This window comes from Eleutherodactylus coqui, chromosome 1, assembly GCF_035609145.1.
Source record: "Eleutherodactylus coqui strain aEleCoq1 chromosome 1, aEleCoq1.hap1, whole genome shotgun sequence".
Taxonomy (NCBI): domain Eukaryota; kingdom Metazoa; phylum Chordata; class Amphibia; order Anura; family Eleutherodactylidae; genus Eleutherodactylus; species Eleutherodactylus coqui.
In genome coordinates this window covers 468,645,022-468,660,759 of record NC_089837.1, presented here as the reverse complement: position 1 = coordinate 468,660,759, position 15,738 = coordinate 468,645,022, and the positions used below count along the sequence as shown (strand labels likewise).

Below are 15,738 nucleotides of genomic sequence, written 5' to 3'. Positions count from 1 at the left end.
AACCATGTGTCATGACAATAAAATTGTGAATCTTTATTCCCACTGTATTTTAAATGCCATTAGAACCAATGTAATTATAATTCAACATTTTGCAGTATATAAGAGAGCAGCACCAGGCGATGTTATATTGTAAAAATCACATGATAAATCCAGCACAATCCATGTGTCTTCAGTAGAAAGAATCTTTATTCCCAAAACGACCAGATAACAGCAACGTTTCGACTCGCAAAGGTAGAGTCTTTCTCAAGCTGTCAGTACATACACATATACCCTTCATATAAATAGAAAGCCTCAACCAATCAAAGCATACATTAATTAAAAGTACTTAGCAGTGTATCTAACTCACCTGACCGGGGATGAGAGCGCACCTGTCACACTGTAACCACCACCTCAGATCACTCAAAGGGTGTTGTAGACGCCATCTTTGCCAGCTAATGCATACACAGGTGTTGTTTGTAGTCTCGCGAGACTACAGCGGCCATCTTGCTGCACCTAACCATAACAGGTTACCTATACCCGGGATGCATATTACCACTTTCTGCCGCAGTTCTCCGGCGCGGCCGATTCAGCCAATCAGCTGGCTGGAATCGGCACAACGTGACTCAGCGGCGTACCCGCGCATTGCCGTGCACGATGAGCTGTGCCCGCGCGTCACGTGAGCTGTGACGTCACCGAGCCTTGCATTTGCCCGCGGATTCTGACCACTCTTCATCTACAGAGGAAGCAAGCTGATGGTTGGACGCCTTTTTCCCAATTTACAAGATGGGAGAGTAAGATTTGTGCGCTACGTGTGGTGAGTACCCACCTGAGATTTGCGCGCTGTGCGCTAGGTCTGGAGACGCGGTCACCTGAGATTTGCGCGCTGTGCGCTACGTGTGGAGACGCCGTCACCTGAGATTTGCGCACTGCGCGCTACGTGTGGAGACGCGGTCACCTGAGATTTTACGTGTGGAGACGCGGTCACCTGAGATTTGTGCACCGTGTGAAGACGCGGCCACCTGAGATTTGTGCGCCTTATTGCAAAATTACGTGTGGAGAGGATCCTGATGTTTGGACGCGTTTCGAGAAGAATTTCGCTTCGCTTGGACACCATCTGACATCACTCAGCGAGGTAAGCTGCTGCATCTGCCAAAATTTTCATCGCGTGCATCTGCTGATGTGTGCATATTTGGCGCATATTTGCAGGTTTTCGCTTGCATTTGCTGATATGCGCATATTTGCAGGTTTTCTCCTGCATCACCTGATATGTGCATATTTGCAGGTTTTTGCTTGCATGTGGTGATATGCTCTCCGTTTTCCACAGGACGACTCTTGTGGAGAGGAACCTGACATTTGGCTGCGTTTTGTACAACGTACGGAACCGGAGATTGGCGTTTTAGGTGCTGATCTCACATTTGCCCGCCTTTTGGAGAGGACGACTCTTCTGGAGAGGAATTTCGCTTCGCTAGGACACCAGCTGACGTCACTCGGCGAGGTAAGCTGCTGCATCTGCCAAATTTTTCATTGCTTGCATCTACTCATATGTGCCTACATGTATGCATGCGTGCATATATGTATGCATGTGTGTATGCATGCGTGCATATATGTATGCATGTGTGTATGCATGCGTGCATATATGTATGCATGTGTGTATGCGTGCATATATGTATTGTCGAGGGTAGCCTGCACAAACAGACTGGTCAGTGATGTTGTCCGGTTCCAAATTGACCTAAGTAGGAGCGCTCCTGAGAGTCAAAGTATTGACCATTACACACGGTATATGGTTGAAACAATGAACTCTGAGTTTATTATTTGCATGTCTTGGCTTTTATAGCCAGCCCCTCTCGCAGGACGGGACTTGTGGCTAAACAGGGAAAAACTCGTGACTTCACATTTGACAATAAACTTATGACTTAACATTTAACTTAGACTTGTGATATATGACTTAGACAAGCACATCTTTAAGAAATTGCTGATAACTCTCTTGTGGTCAAGCCATCTCTTGCTAAATTTATGAACATCTGCTATGGTGAACTTCCTGATTCCACTAGGTCAGTCTGCAGAGCTTAAAACAGGAAACCACAGGCTTGTCATGAGTTCTTCAGAGCAGAATAGAATATTGCACATTTCATACTTTATTGATTCAAATAGATTACTAAGCAACATATATTAACTCCTTCAGTCCCTTTTGGCCCCTATCAGTATGGATGTGTGCATGTATGCTTGCGTGCATGTGTGCGTGCATACGTGCGTGTATGCGTGCATACGTGCGTGTATGCGTGCATACGTGCGTGTATGCGTGCATACGTGCGTGTATGCGTGCATACGTGCGTGTATGCGTGCATACGTGCGTGTATGCGTGCATACGTGCGTGTATGCGTGCATACGTGCGTGTATGTATGTATGTATAATTCTTCTGACCTGGTTGGAGGAGTAGTGGTCATTGTAAGTGGGTTGAGCGGATCTAGGAATCAGTAATACTGGTGGGATGTGACTGTTAACCTGCTGATTTCTCGTCATTTCCTGCAGATGTGACATCCTTGAGAACGGGAAGGGTGGCAGACAGTTCAGCAATCTTGAAACCCTTCGTTTTATGAACTGTTTTTTTTTCCCAGTCACTCCCTTTTTTTTTTATACGCTTTTTCTTTAAAAGAATTATGACGGAGGATCCTGAAAAACTGCGCAATATTTTACTGCGATGCAGTAAACAGAAAAGACCCATAAACACAGCGGCCTTTTGTCTATATCACGGAATGAACCTTGGTGTAACATCCACACTAGCAATAAATTATAAAATCTGAATTGGGTGGAGTCTGTCTGGTTTTCACTATATGTTGCAGTTGGTGTTGTGCCCTGCTCCTGATGCAGTTGGCGGTGTGCCCTGTCCTGCTCCTGATGCAGTTGGCGGTGTGCCCTGTCCTGCTCCTGATGCAGTTGGCGGTGTGCCCTGTCCTGCTCCTGATGCAGTTGGCGGTGTCTGTTATGTGGCATGTGTATGACTCCTGTTCTGTGGCTCCTCGGATCTGCTAGGGCCCAGTTCTTAAGATTACTGGGCTGATGTCCCCGCTTAGGTAGGGCCACTGTCATCCTCCCTGTAGCACAGGCTCGGTTGCCTGGATTCTGTGTGACTCTCCTGTGTTCCCTGTGTGCGTGTATACTACTAGACTACCACTCCTTTGGTCACGATCGTGTGGGCCCTCTGCTTTATCTGCTCACACAATTGTAACAGTCTGTTCAGAAAGCCACTGACTACTCCTTTCATTGTGGGCCCTGTTCTGCAAACACATAAGATTAGGGGCACAATGTGTATACTTCTGAACAGGAGACAAACAGGGATATCCATTGCGGAGGTTCAATCCTCCTTTTGATGAGAAAAAAAAAAAAAAAAGGACATATTTTCTAAAAATTAAATATTATTTGGTCTCCTAAAGTGCATTAATTCATGACAATAAATGTGGGGTCAAAATACTCCTGACCCTCTCAGCTAATACATTAAGGGGTGCAGTTTTTAAAATGTGGTAATTTGTAAGGGTATCTATCATTATGACTAAGGATGAGCGAGTATACTCGCTAAAGCACTACTCGTTTGAGTAATGTGCCTTAGACGAGTATCTCCCTGCTCGTCCTTCAAGATTCCCCAGGGGAGTGGGGAGGAACGGAGGGGAGATCTCTCTCTCCCGGCCTCTCTCCCCTGCTCCCCGCCGCAACTCACCTGTCAGCCGCATCGGTCCCTGTACATTTTTAAGGACAAGCAGGGAGATACTCGTCTAAGGCACATTACTCAAACGAGTCGTGCCTTAGCGAGTATACTCGCTCATCCTTCATTATGACACCTAGCAGGCTTTGGAAACTTGCATTGGTGTAGGAAAACGAAGTGTTCCTCCAAATTCTAAAAAGTAATGTTACATTAGAACGTCTCCCAAATGGGGAAAAAAAAAAATACAAAAATTTTAAAACGTGCATCCAGAATACATTGAACAGATGGAAATATATGTTAGCAAAGATTTGTACAGCATGTTTGCACTTATTTTATATATGACATTTGACAATGTTAAAAAATGTTCTGCAAAAGCAGCGTTGTGCAGCTTTTGCAGTTGTTAGTTTCGGATTTTTCCCTCTACTATGAAAGGAAGATCATACATATTATTAGTGGTAGATCAGAACAATATTTGCAGTCTCGATACAAAATTAACGAGAAAGATTGTAAGGATCTTATCATGGAAAATGGCCTGCATAAAGTGAAGTCACGTGAAAGTGATGTCTGGTTTACTGTAGACTTACAATTAGGTCTGTGTGCAATTACTTTGCAGCAAAACATCTGCAGCTCTAATACTCTTCCATGTGACTCTCAGACCAAGAAACTCCTGTACTGGGTTGCAACAGGGAATAAAAATATTACCGAAGGGTGGTTTGGATCTTTATGCATGGATAGCCCTCGCAAGGTGGAACCACAGGCCCAACATGATGTGTCTGAAGAACCCAGCTGCAGTAATGCAAACAGCAGCCTTGCTGTCGCAGAAACTGACACAGTTGATTTGGCTACAAAAAACTCCAGAATGCTAAATGACATCTTTCACGATTTACTCAACAGACAACAAAACAATGAGACAGAGTTTAACACGGCTATTGCAGCATTGCACAAAAATTATTTTACGTTACCAACAGAATCGTCAATTTTGAGTTTCTTACATTCATGCGCTGCCAAAGGGGCCATTTTCGGACAAACAAAAAAGGCGGGGAGAATAGGTGTGCAGCCAACCGCCATTGCACGACGCCGGTCGCGTATACAAACAAGGAGGTGTTTGCAAAGTGGGCGTCCACGAAAAAGGATCAAGGATCATGACTATGCAAGGCGAGCCAAAGGATTAAGCCGCACCAAAGCCCCCCATTCTCTGGCCACATGTGTCTCAGAAAATATTGCACTTGGACAAAAGCACTGAAGTATGTGTAATGTTAATAGTTAATTGCTTGTTTCTATCACTGCTGTCCTTTAGAGATATGAAAAGTATCATAGCATAAGCCAATATTTTTTGGGGGCACAAAAAAGGGGATAAATGTCGACCCCGCGTCTTATTAGCCGCGAGCCGCTGCTCCAGTGATAAACGACGCTCTGTTCCGGAGGAAAATTTTATCTTTAAGAACACGGATGGCAGCTTCGGTAATATTATTAGTATTGTTCCCCCGACAGGGCAGGGCTTTGCGAAAGCATAATGCCCAATGCTCACGACGGCGGCACAGATTATCAACATAGACTTGAAGGCCAGGGGAAAGATCAGAGGTTATCAGATTCTGCAATAATTCTTCAAATTCCTCTGGTGAACTGCTGTATAGAAGTTTTCGTATTTTAGTAAAGCTCTCCTGTCTTGCCAGTTTAGAAATGCCATGCTTAGAGTCCAGTAACCAACGCCAAGCAGCTTGCAATATGTGAAAGATGCATAAAAGTCTGCTGGCACTTGGAAAAACCTTTTTTATAGCATTCTGCTCAGCCTTAGAATCGTCCGTTAGGAACACAACTGGCCCAAGTTGTCCTCGGCCACCAAAGGCACTTTCGGTTAAAAGTAATTTATAATCCTGAAGAGCTTGAAAAAGGACTTTCTCGGACTCTGAACTCATTAACAAAACTCCAAGGGGCAGGCCACCCACACTGCTGTCAGTCATTATTAAGAATATTCTGCAATTGTATCGGTCAGCGTTCCCGGACGAGTCCATAAAGCAAATACTCCCAGAACTCTCTAATGTGTGAACCCTTTCCATGATAGGTGTGCACGTACTAATGCAGAAGTTGTCTGATAAAGTGCTGCAAGTAATCTTAATACCTTCACTTTTTAACGCTTCTACTCTGGAAACAATGGACTCCAAAATCTTTTCCTTTGTAAAATCACCGTATTCTGCTTTAAATAGCTGATCGTAAAAATGTTCAACCCACCGTAATGAGGGACAGTGAGCAGCATCACATGCAACCTGATAGTAATCTTCATTGTACTGCTCCTGCAGGTCGCGTTTATGAAGTTCCAAAGCGTGTGATGGGCCATTTCCAGCTTTGAAAAAGTCAATAAATTCTAAGCGTACTTCCGACCGTACATCTCTGAACTTCAGGCTCTCTGCTGATTGAACCCTGTGATTGTGAGCATCGGTAATTGTAACCACAGTTGGGTATTCAGGCAAAAACGTATCAGCTGACCTGTAAAGAAGAAAAACAAAGGTATAATTAACCCTGCAATTTTGTTCATTCTGAGGGTGTTGAGTTGTTTTTGGGTACCGTATATACCGGCGTATAAGGCGACGGGGCGTATAAGACGACCCCCCAACTTTCACCTTATACGCCGGTAATACAGTGGAGAAAAAAAAAAATCATTACTCACCTCCCCCGGCGTTCTGTCGCGCTCCGGCAGGATGTCGCTCGCTCCTCGTCCCCGGCGCAGCATTGCTTTCTGAATGCGGGGCTTGGAATGATGTCATTGAATAGTGTGATTGGCTGAAGCCACGTGCGCCTTCAGCCAATCACAGCCATTCAATGCTGTCATTGAATGGCTGTAACTGGCTGACGGCGTGTGTATTAGCTTTCTGGAGGCGGGGATTTCAAGCCCCGCATTCAGAAAGCAATGCTGCGCCGGGGACGAGGAGCGAGCGACATCCTGCCGGAGCGTGACAGAACGCCGGGGGAGGTGAGTAATGATTTTTTTTTTTTTTACACTTTTTTTTTTGGTATTACCGGCGTATAAGACGACCCCCGACTTCAGAGCAGATTTTTCGGGGTTCAAAAGTCGTCTTATACGCCGGTATATACGGTAATTGATTTCTAAACTACTATAGGCTAAATACTGTACCTGCTTTCCTTTACCACTGCTTTAATAGTTACAGACATCTGATTTGGACAATTGGTATGTTTTCTGGAATGTTTTTTTACTTTGTGGTAACTTGGTACAGTATTATGGTGGCACCTGTAGATTTAAAAAAAAAATAATAAAAGCAATTATTATATACAAAAATGCTGAAAAAATTTAAATACTCAAAATGTTATGTACTGTATTTTTCTGGCTATAAGACAAATTTTTAGCACAGCGCAATCGTCTGCAAAGGTGGCAGTCATGTTATACACTGGCTATTGTCTTACCCGGCAGGTGCTGCAGGCAGCTGGATAGTTCCTGATTCCGTCAGTGAGGTGTCACGTTGACATAACCAGAAAGTGTCCGGCTGCTGCCTGCCAGTGCTGGCGAGTATGGCCTCGTGTGTGTGTGAGAGAGGGGGGTGAGCGGACGGGCGGCTGTGGGAGGAGCAGAGTGTGTGTCTGTGTGTGGCTGCTGGGAGTGATGGTTGCTAAGCATGAGTGGATGTAAGCTTAGAATGGGTGTGATGTTGCAGGAGCAACCATCAGCCAAGCACTGCAGGGGTACTCGTATACGGCGAGTATATCACTAACTGTATTTTAACAGGAAAGGTGGGGGGTCATGTTATACGCAATTGTTTTATTTTCCTGTAAGAAATTTCGCAGCACCGCTATAAACAGTGTCATACACCCATGCCATTTACTTTTCTTATGACCAAATTGTGCATTGAAACTGTATACTTGACAAAGACCCACTTACACAAGGGGCGAAACGTCGTCCTTTCTGTGTGGGAGGAATAAATCTCTCAACTTTTTGCATCAACTGCTGCCTCCACTATTTCTTTCTTGGAATTGAAACTAGAGATCAGCGAGCATACTCGCTAAGGGCAATTGCTCGATCAAGCATTGTCCTTCGCGAGTACCTGCCCGCTCGGGAGCAAAGATTTGTGTGCCGGAGCGGGTGAGCGGTGATTTGCAGCAGGAGGGAGCAGGGGGAAGAGAGAGATCTCCCCTCCGTTCCTCCCCGCTCTCCCCCGCCGCCGAATCTTTGCTCCCGAGGGGGCATGTACTTGCTAAGAGTAATTGCCCTTAGTGAGTATGCTCGCTTATCTCAAATGTAAACATATTTAACGTATTTTAACGTGTGCAAGAGGGCCACCACCAAAATGTGAATACCTAAAACAGCACAGATTTGTAATTGCATGTAAGGCACCGCATATGTTAACTATATTTTTGATGTGAAATACATTTTATTTATCGTAACCAGATTGTCTATGCACATAGCCAATACAGCACCTATAAATATAGGCCATACATATAGCGATTTTCAACATGTCACTTACCTTTAATAACACTTTACTGCCCGTGCATTGTCTTCCTCGTAAGACTCTGTAAGTTACATAGTTTAAATTTTCATATTCTTCCTTCCATTGCACAAATTCCTCTTTTGTTTTGCAATGTAATCTCAAAACAACGGTACTATTACTTTTGGAGGCCAAAATTCCGCTGTTTGGAGGAATAATGACATCATTTGGTTCATTAGCTTCCATGTCGCTTTAGCTCTCCGCGTGACGGTCTCAAAAGGTGAGAGGAGCGAGATCCCAAGTGAGAGCTGCAGAAGTGGAGAAAGCAACGTTACAATCACGTAATATGCATAAAATAGAGATTGCAGCACGCATGTAGAGATCCCAAGACGCAGCACGCACGCCGAGATCAGAACGCGCAGCACGCATGAAAAGAGTAACACCGGAGAAAGACGCAAGACAGTGACTGAGAACTTCAGTATGAACAGGGAAGGAGCAACCGGATGAGCTTCCTATCCAACCGCTGTCCGCAGGGCAAAGCAACAACACGCTCAAAAATACCACATATACACACAACCATACGCTAATATGCACTACACACACGTTACTAGGCACCCTCCATCCATATGCACAAGCTCGTCGTGCTAATAAGCATCAGACACGCAAAACTGCACACGTTAAAGGGCCCCCCGCCACACACACACACACTGACACCCCATGCTAATAGACACGCCACACACAACCAGAAGCAGATAGGTATCCCCCCACACAGAACCACACCCTAACAGGCACCCCACCCGAGACACACACAACAACACGCTAATATGCAATCCACACGTGCATATTTCGTAATATGGACTCTGCGAGCTAATATGCTGCGTGCGCAAGCACACGCTTATATGTGCACAGTAATGTACACACGCGCAAAAATGCATCAGACACGTGCTAATATGCACCCCGCGCACATGCACTAATAAGCAGTGCATGTGCGCAAACACACGCTCGAAAATGCATCGGTCGCACGCACACAAATATGTGCCGTATTCACACAATGCACAGCACACATACTGCATTAGGACGCCCAGACGTCCATGCACATGCACGCCATATGCTTCAACATACTGCATACACACAACCACACCACTCATACACAGAGAAGGACACGCTTACATGCTCTGGCTCCACCACACAGCCTACACACAAAAGTATGCACCACATACACAGGACCACAGCACATGCACTGTAAAAAAACACTAGCACAACGCATGCACGGTAACAGAAATATAAAACATGACCACATGGTAGCACACCACCACACAGTAGCCTAACACATATACCAATGCATAATATGCACTACCTGTACTGCATACACAGATACCCACTAATATGCCTCACAGAACACAACACATGCTAATATGCACCATATTCATACAATGCTGTATATGTATTGCATAAACATGAGCAATTAGTAGCACAGCACCTGCACGCAACAAGGCGTGGTTTCTGCATTGCATAAACATGCAGTAGCACAGAACATTGACGCAACAACACGTAGCATATGCATTGCATCAGTATGAGCACATGCTATCAAATGGCATAAAAATATCCAAAAATGAGCAGATGCTAGAAAACTGCATAATCATGACCATACATGTGCACAAGCACAATAAAACATACAAATATGCAAAAGCGAGCACCTGGCAGAATCAATAGCATACACATACATGCACACATGTAGGTGAAAAAATGGAAATCTGAGCACATGCTATAATCATGACAATACATGCACATATGAGCAGATGCAAGCGAAAAATGGCAAATATGCGCCAAATATGCAGATGTATGCTGCGAATTGGCCGCCTTGCGTGGTGGATGGCAATAGCGCTCCGGCCGTGGACAATACAGCGGGATGGGGGGATGGCAATAGAGCTCCGTTTGTGGACAATGCAGCGGCATGCTGGGGATCGCGCCCGTGGACAATGCAGCGGCATGCACAATTGGTCGCCTCTCCGCCAATGCGCGCTGGGGGTGGACAATGCATCGCGCCCATGGAAAATGCAGCGGCATGCAAAATTGGCCGCCTCTCCGCCGATGCGCGCTGGGGAAGTCAGAGCGCAATAAAATGACCAGATGCAGCAGCTTACCTTGGCTTTCAGTAGTCCTGTGTAAAACTTGGTGAAGCACGCAAAATATCCATAAAACTTGGGCAAAAGCACAAAAAATACCCATTCAACGCTGGCACTAATCCACTTGGGCAAAAGCACAAAAAATACCCATTCAACGCTGGCACTAATCAACTTGGGCAATCAACTTGGGCAAAAGCACAAAAAATACCCATTCAACGCTGGTAACTCATGAACTGTCTGTGCACACGAGTGCATGTAAAGCGCGGGCAAAGCACTGAGCAAGTGACCGTCGTGCACGCCAGCTCTGTGGAGTGTAGGGCACGTCTGCTATGTTGTGCACGGCAATGCGCGGGCATGCCGCTGAGTCACGTGGTGCTGATTCCAGCCAGCTGATTGGCTGAATCGGCCGCGCCGGAGAACTGCGGCAGAAAGTGGTTCTCACAAGTAATCATTCAAGCCAGCTAATGCATACACAGATGCCGTTTGTAGTCTCACGAGATTACGACGGCCATCTTGCTGCACCTAACCATGTGAGGTTGCATATACCTGAGGTTCACACGGCGGCCATCTTGGTCCTCAAAAGTAATCATTCAAGCCGGCTGATGTATACACAGGTGCCGCACTTCCACAGGACATATGAAGTCTCGCGAGATTACGTCAGCACCCTGAATTACCATTTGCATTTTTTGATATGCGGCATTTTATGCAGTTTGTACTTATTAACTGATTTGTAACATATGTCTCTTTTTCTCCTTTTTTTTCTCTTCTTTTTTCTCTTTCTGTTTTTAGATTGTAAACCGGTTGGAGAGCACGCACCTACACTTGGACTTCCGCCTCATATATGATTTTTGATGTCCATTTGCAATTTTGTGCATAATTGATTGAAATGATATATGCAAAATGTTTTTGAAGAAATGATCCTCTTTCTCAGCTATAACAAAAATCACAGTGGTATTCCAAATCTATATAGTCATAGAGGTGCCCTTCACAGATATAGACAAACTTAAAATTAATAACTTTTATTCATGACTGGTTAAAATTAGGGCCACATAAATCATATAACAAACACAAACAGACGTGGACTGACGACATGGATCGTACTATGTGACTCAGTGACCGGATGGAATGAGGGTCTCAATTCCCCTCGAGTATCCAGTCGGGTTAACCCCTATTGACAGAATTAGGGGACTGGGTCACTGGTTTGTAGCGGTACGTCGCAATAGGAAGGAAGGTCAAAGAGATATTAGGTTTCCAGTCTATGATATTAATTCATGGCTGGAAACCCATCGACCATTTCTTTCGCTACTTACAATAAGGATCATATGGTTAATCAGAGGTGTATGTTACACCATACTAGATAGACCGTCACTCACGGTTCGTGTATTTCAACGTTAATGATAGGGGAATTATTCCCCACAGTGGATAATCACTCAGATATTAGTGTAAGTGTTCCAACGTTAGTAGCCGAGTAGTCACTCAGTAATCACTCAAACATTCTGAAGTCTTTTCATGTTTGGGAGTGAGATAATTACTCCGCAGGTAGGTGACTACTCGGGTGTCTTTCAATGTTACAGCTCTTTTTAACGTATTAACTCAGAGTTGTGTATTCGTTTCACACAGTGAGTGACTGCTCAAGTATTAGTGTACATATTTCGAATAGTCACTCAGTGATCGCTCAAACATTCATAAGTTTAAAGGAGCGGGGTAGTCACTCCAAAGGTAAGTGATCACTACAGTGGCTCTTCGTCATTCAATTCCTTTGAGAATCGGATATTAGCTCTTTTTCAGAATAAGATATTGACTTTTTAAATTTCTTTTAGGGATAGGATATTGGCTCAACGCGTTTCTCCGTCCCTGTCTGGGGCGGTTCTTCAGGAGCAGGGCCAAGAATCGCCCTAAAAAATGTGTGATAATGCCTATGAATCCTATTATAGTGAATAAGACCCTTGTTGGTAGTCCTTGTTTTGATTAGAAGGGGATAAAACAAGCAAAGTTCTCCTCCTATAGCTTCCCCCGTCTCGGCTCAGAGACTTAGTGTAGAAGGTCACCTTGCTAGATAGAATAGCGGAGGGACCAATGATAGCCTATAAGTATTTGTCTGACAGCTTTACTAATTGCAGTGAGACCAATTAACGTATATGAGTCTCACGGCAAGTAGGAGGAAGTTAAATATCTAAGCGCCCCGTTCCCATAAGGAATTTCCGGAGACAATTCCTTCTAAGGCGCAATATAAATCGTGCCCACAAATGAGGGGCTAATCAAATAGACCCGTTGATACAAGTCTATAAGTACTGGACCAGTGCCCTATTGCAGCCTGTAGCCTGTAAAGGGTAGTCAAATCCACAGGCCACTAATAGGGTTGGATCAATCATCCAGTGCGCCAAAAATAGGTAAGCAGTGCTGCGCAGCCCTAATAGTAAGGGGAGGTAAGTTACGGGAGGAAGAGAGGAGAAGAGGTATAGCGCCTGCGGCTCTGATGGTGAGCGGCTGGCAATGAAGTCCCAGAGCTCACAGCAGGGATTAAGAAGGGATATAGCTCCTCCTATTTCCGGGGGCCTGCCAGTAATTAACCAATGGGTTCCCTTGTGGGGCGGATTTGCACTTGACAAGGTGAATGGCAGTGCACTCAATCCATCCCCACACTGCCTATGTCAACTGTCACAGTGCAAATTGTGATCCGGGCCCTAGCGCTGTTAACCGTGCATCCAAAGCAACATCACGATTCTTTAATACGAGGCCACGATCGGCAGCGCAGGCAGTCGTACAGCATTTCCGCGTACCACGCTGGAACGCATGCACCGTTGCCTGGTGACGTCATCGCGCACCGTGCGCCCCCATTGAACGGGAGGACGGCACCACGATGTCGTCAGTTGGAAGCTGTATCAGTGGGCGGAGCAGGTATAGGGAGAATTGAGTCACTCAGGCAGCCTGGGAGTGGTTGCCCCACTTTATCGCCGCCTCCACGATCTGTGGAATGACACTTCCGCGTTCCACGCTGGGACGCATCCTACGTTGCGGGATGACGTCATCGCGCTCCATCCACACCGATTACCCGAGAGGGCGGCAGCGCGATGCAGTCATTGGAAGACTGAATCCGTGGGCGGAGTATGCAGGTACGAGGTAGATTAGTGCCACAGGCAGCGTGGGAGTGGTTGCACCGCTGTCTCTCCGCCCCCAAATGCTCGGTGTATAGAACCGGTAGCAAATGGGGCACTGTTCAGATCCAAAAAGTGGTTTAAAATCGTGATGTCCGGAATTAACCCCCTCAAGAGGGGTAATGATGGTGAAGTCTGCACCAGGTTGCTATGAGTAACGGACTACTCATGGTAGGGAGCCCAAAGTATATATATCTCCCATAAAGTGATAGTTTCTGGGATGTTAGTTATATCAAGTATGTATACCCCAAATTTATAGATTTTAATGGTCAGAATTATAATTTCTACATGTAGGTAGGGGAAATCGGTGTAAACCAGCAAGATATATCACTACCAACATGCAAATCTAAGTCAAGCGGGGAAACTGTCATAGACAGGAATAACGTGCGAGAAGTTTATCGCATATTGTTCTGGAAGATACTCAAAATGTATGAAGCTAATCCCCTGTTTATCCCATGATAGGGTGGGAATAGATCCGACATAGGTCAGGAGTAACTAGAAAATGCAAAAGAGGCTGTAAATTTTAGAAGAAGTTATGAATCCAGCATTAGCGATACCGAGTCTAGAGGAAACAATTGAAGTTTAGGGTCGCGTTTAGGCCCGCGGGGGTTACCGTATTTAACCTAAAGATCCAGGCCGCTTCTTTTCTGAGAAGCATCTTGTCAATGTTACCCCGTCTGGCGTTCGTTCGTAAGTTTTCAATTCCCTGGAATTTCAAATCAGCCAAGTTGCCGTTATGCACTGTTAGGAAGTGGTCCGCCAGTGGTGTTTTTTCCCGGCGGCGGATATTTCCCACATGCCCCAGGATACGACGCCGGAATTCCTGGATAGTCTTACCGACGTAGTTCCTGGGGCATGGGCAAGACGCCATGTAGACGATATTTCGTGTTTTACAGTTAATAAAACTCCTGTTGGAGTAGGTTCTGTTGGTACTGGCATTTGTAAACGTCTTGCTCTTCAGTATAAAGGTACACGCCTCACAGTCATGGCAGGGAAATGTCCCACATGGTTTTAGGCTACCTAACCAGTTTTCCTTTAGGCAAGGGGTTAGATGGCTCTTGACAAGATGATCCCTGAGGTTATTCTTCATTCCCCTGCGGGGGTGGGGTCGCGGCTCTTTTTCTTTTTATTCTTCGGTGATTTAGCTGGAGGTGCCAGGCTCCAGGCAGCTGTGGAGGGTAGATTTGTGAGTTTTGGCATCTCTGGTAAGGGGAGCCAGCATGGTACATCTAGGGGCTCCATCTCGAGGAACTGCCAGCAGGCCTGGAGATCCTCCTGGTCACGGATGCTCAGCCTGCGACCTTGGTGAGTTACGCCTAAACCGAAAGGGAACAGCCAGGCGTACCTGATCCCCCTCTCTCTCAGCGCATCTAGTAGTGGACGGAGAAGGCGGCGCTTAGCCAACGTAGACGGGGCCAAATCCTGATAAATCTTTATCGAAGCCTCCGCATATTTTAAGTCCTTATAGTTCCTGGCTGCCCTTAGGATAGCGAAAGCGTCCTGGAATGCAAACACTTTGCAAATAATATCCCGTGGGGGCTCCGAATTTGCTGGGGGGGGGGGGGGTCTGAGGGCTCTATGTACCCTTTCAATCAAAATGGGGGCTGCTCTCTCTGCCCCAAGGAGAAGTGAAAAAATCTCTTTGGTTACTTTTTGGAGGGAGTCTGCAGCCCATGACTCCGGGAGTCCCCTGATGCGTACATTAGATCGTCTGTTACGATTCTCCAGATCTTCCTGCATCAGGAGCGCTTTATTGATATGGTTGTGATGCTCTCGCAGGGTGCGCTCTACCTCCGTGGCATGTGTGATAATGGCAGAGGAGGAAGTCTCCAGGTCCTCTACTCGTCTGCCCAGAAGCTTAATGTCCTCTTTAATTTCCCCCAGCTCTAGCATGACAGGGCTCAAGGCTTTCATTATAAGGTCCTTCATGAAGCCTTTAGACACGGCCTCATCATCCTCGCTGTCCGAGGCCGCCCCCCCTCCCCCTCCTTACTGTGAGCTGCAGCCGATAGCTGGGCCGGCGCCATCTTTACAGGGAACAGCGGAGAGCGGGAGGGTTTCTCTTTCAAGTAGCGCTGCATGTCAGACTGTCCTCTGCTCACACGCGGCGTCCCTGAAGGCTCCGGTCCCTTCTCCCTGCCGACTCTCCTCATTTCTGTGCTGCTGGAAGCTATTGAAGGTCCGGTAACGGAGTCCTGCCGCGGGAGCTACACTCTCACACGGCCATTCACCTCAGCGGCCAGGCTCCGCCCCGATCCCTGAGGTTATGACCCCTCTGGAATGTTATCATCGGGTATGTTGGTATAATGTCTCTCAGGTCAGGGTCATTGGAGAGGATGGTCCAGTAG

General features: G+C 46.1%; 1 protein-coding gene and 1 long non-coding RNA gene across 2 annotated transcripts; one reads left to right on the top strand and one right to left on the bottom strand.

Moving 5' to 3' along the window:
- The first annotated feature begins 550 nt into the window (after positions 1-550).
- LOC136613116 (uncharacterized) lies at positions 551-1,468 on the top strand. Its single transcript, XR_010790456.1, has 3 exons — positions 551-793; positions 1,004-1,111; positions 1,304-1,468. It is a non-coding gene; the product is annotated as an uncharacterized lncRNA (long non-coding RNA).
- A 3,039-nt stretch (positions 1,469-4,507) lies between these two features.
- Positions 4,508-8,427, bottom strand: LOC136585123 (uncharacterized). The gene is made up of 3 exons (XM_066584366.1): positions 8,149-8,427; positions 6,807-6,920; positions 4,508-6,160 (listed from the first exon to the last, which is right to left on the bottom strand). Exons 2-3 carry the CDS (start codon positions 6,842-6,844, stop codon positions 5,053-5,055), a joined length of 1,146 nt encoding a protein of 381 aa, XP_066440463.1. The 5' UTR covers positions 6,845-6,920; positions 8,149-8,427; the 3' UTR covers positions 4,508-5,052.
- Positions 8,428-15,738: the final 7,311 nt, after the last annotated feature.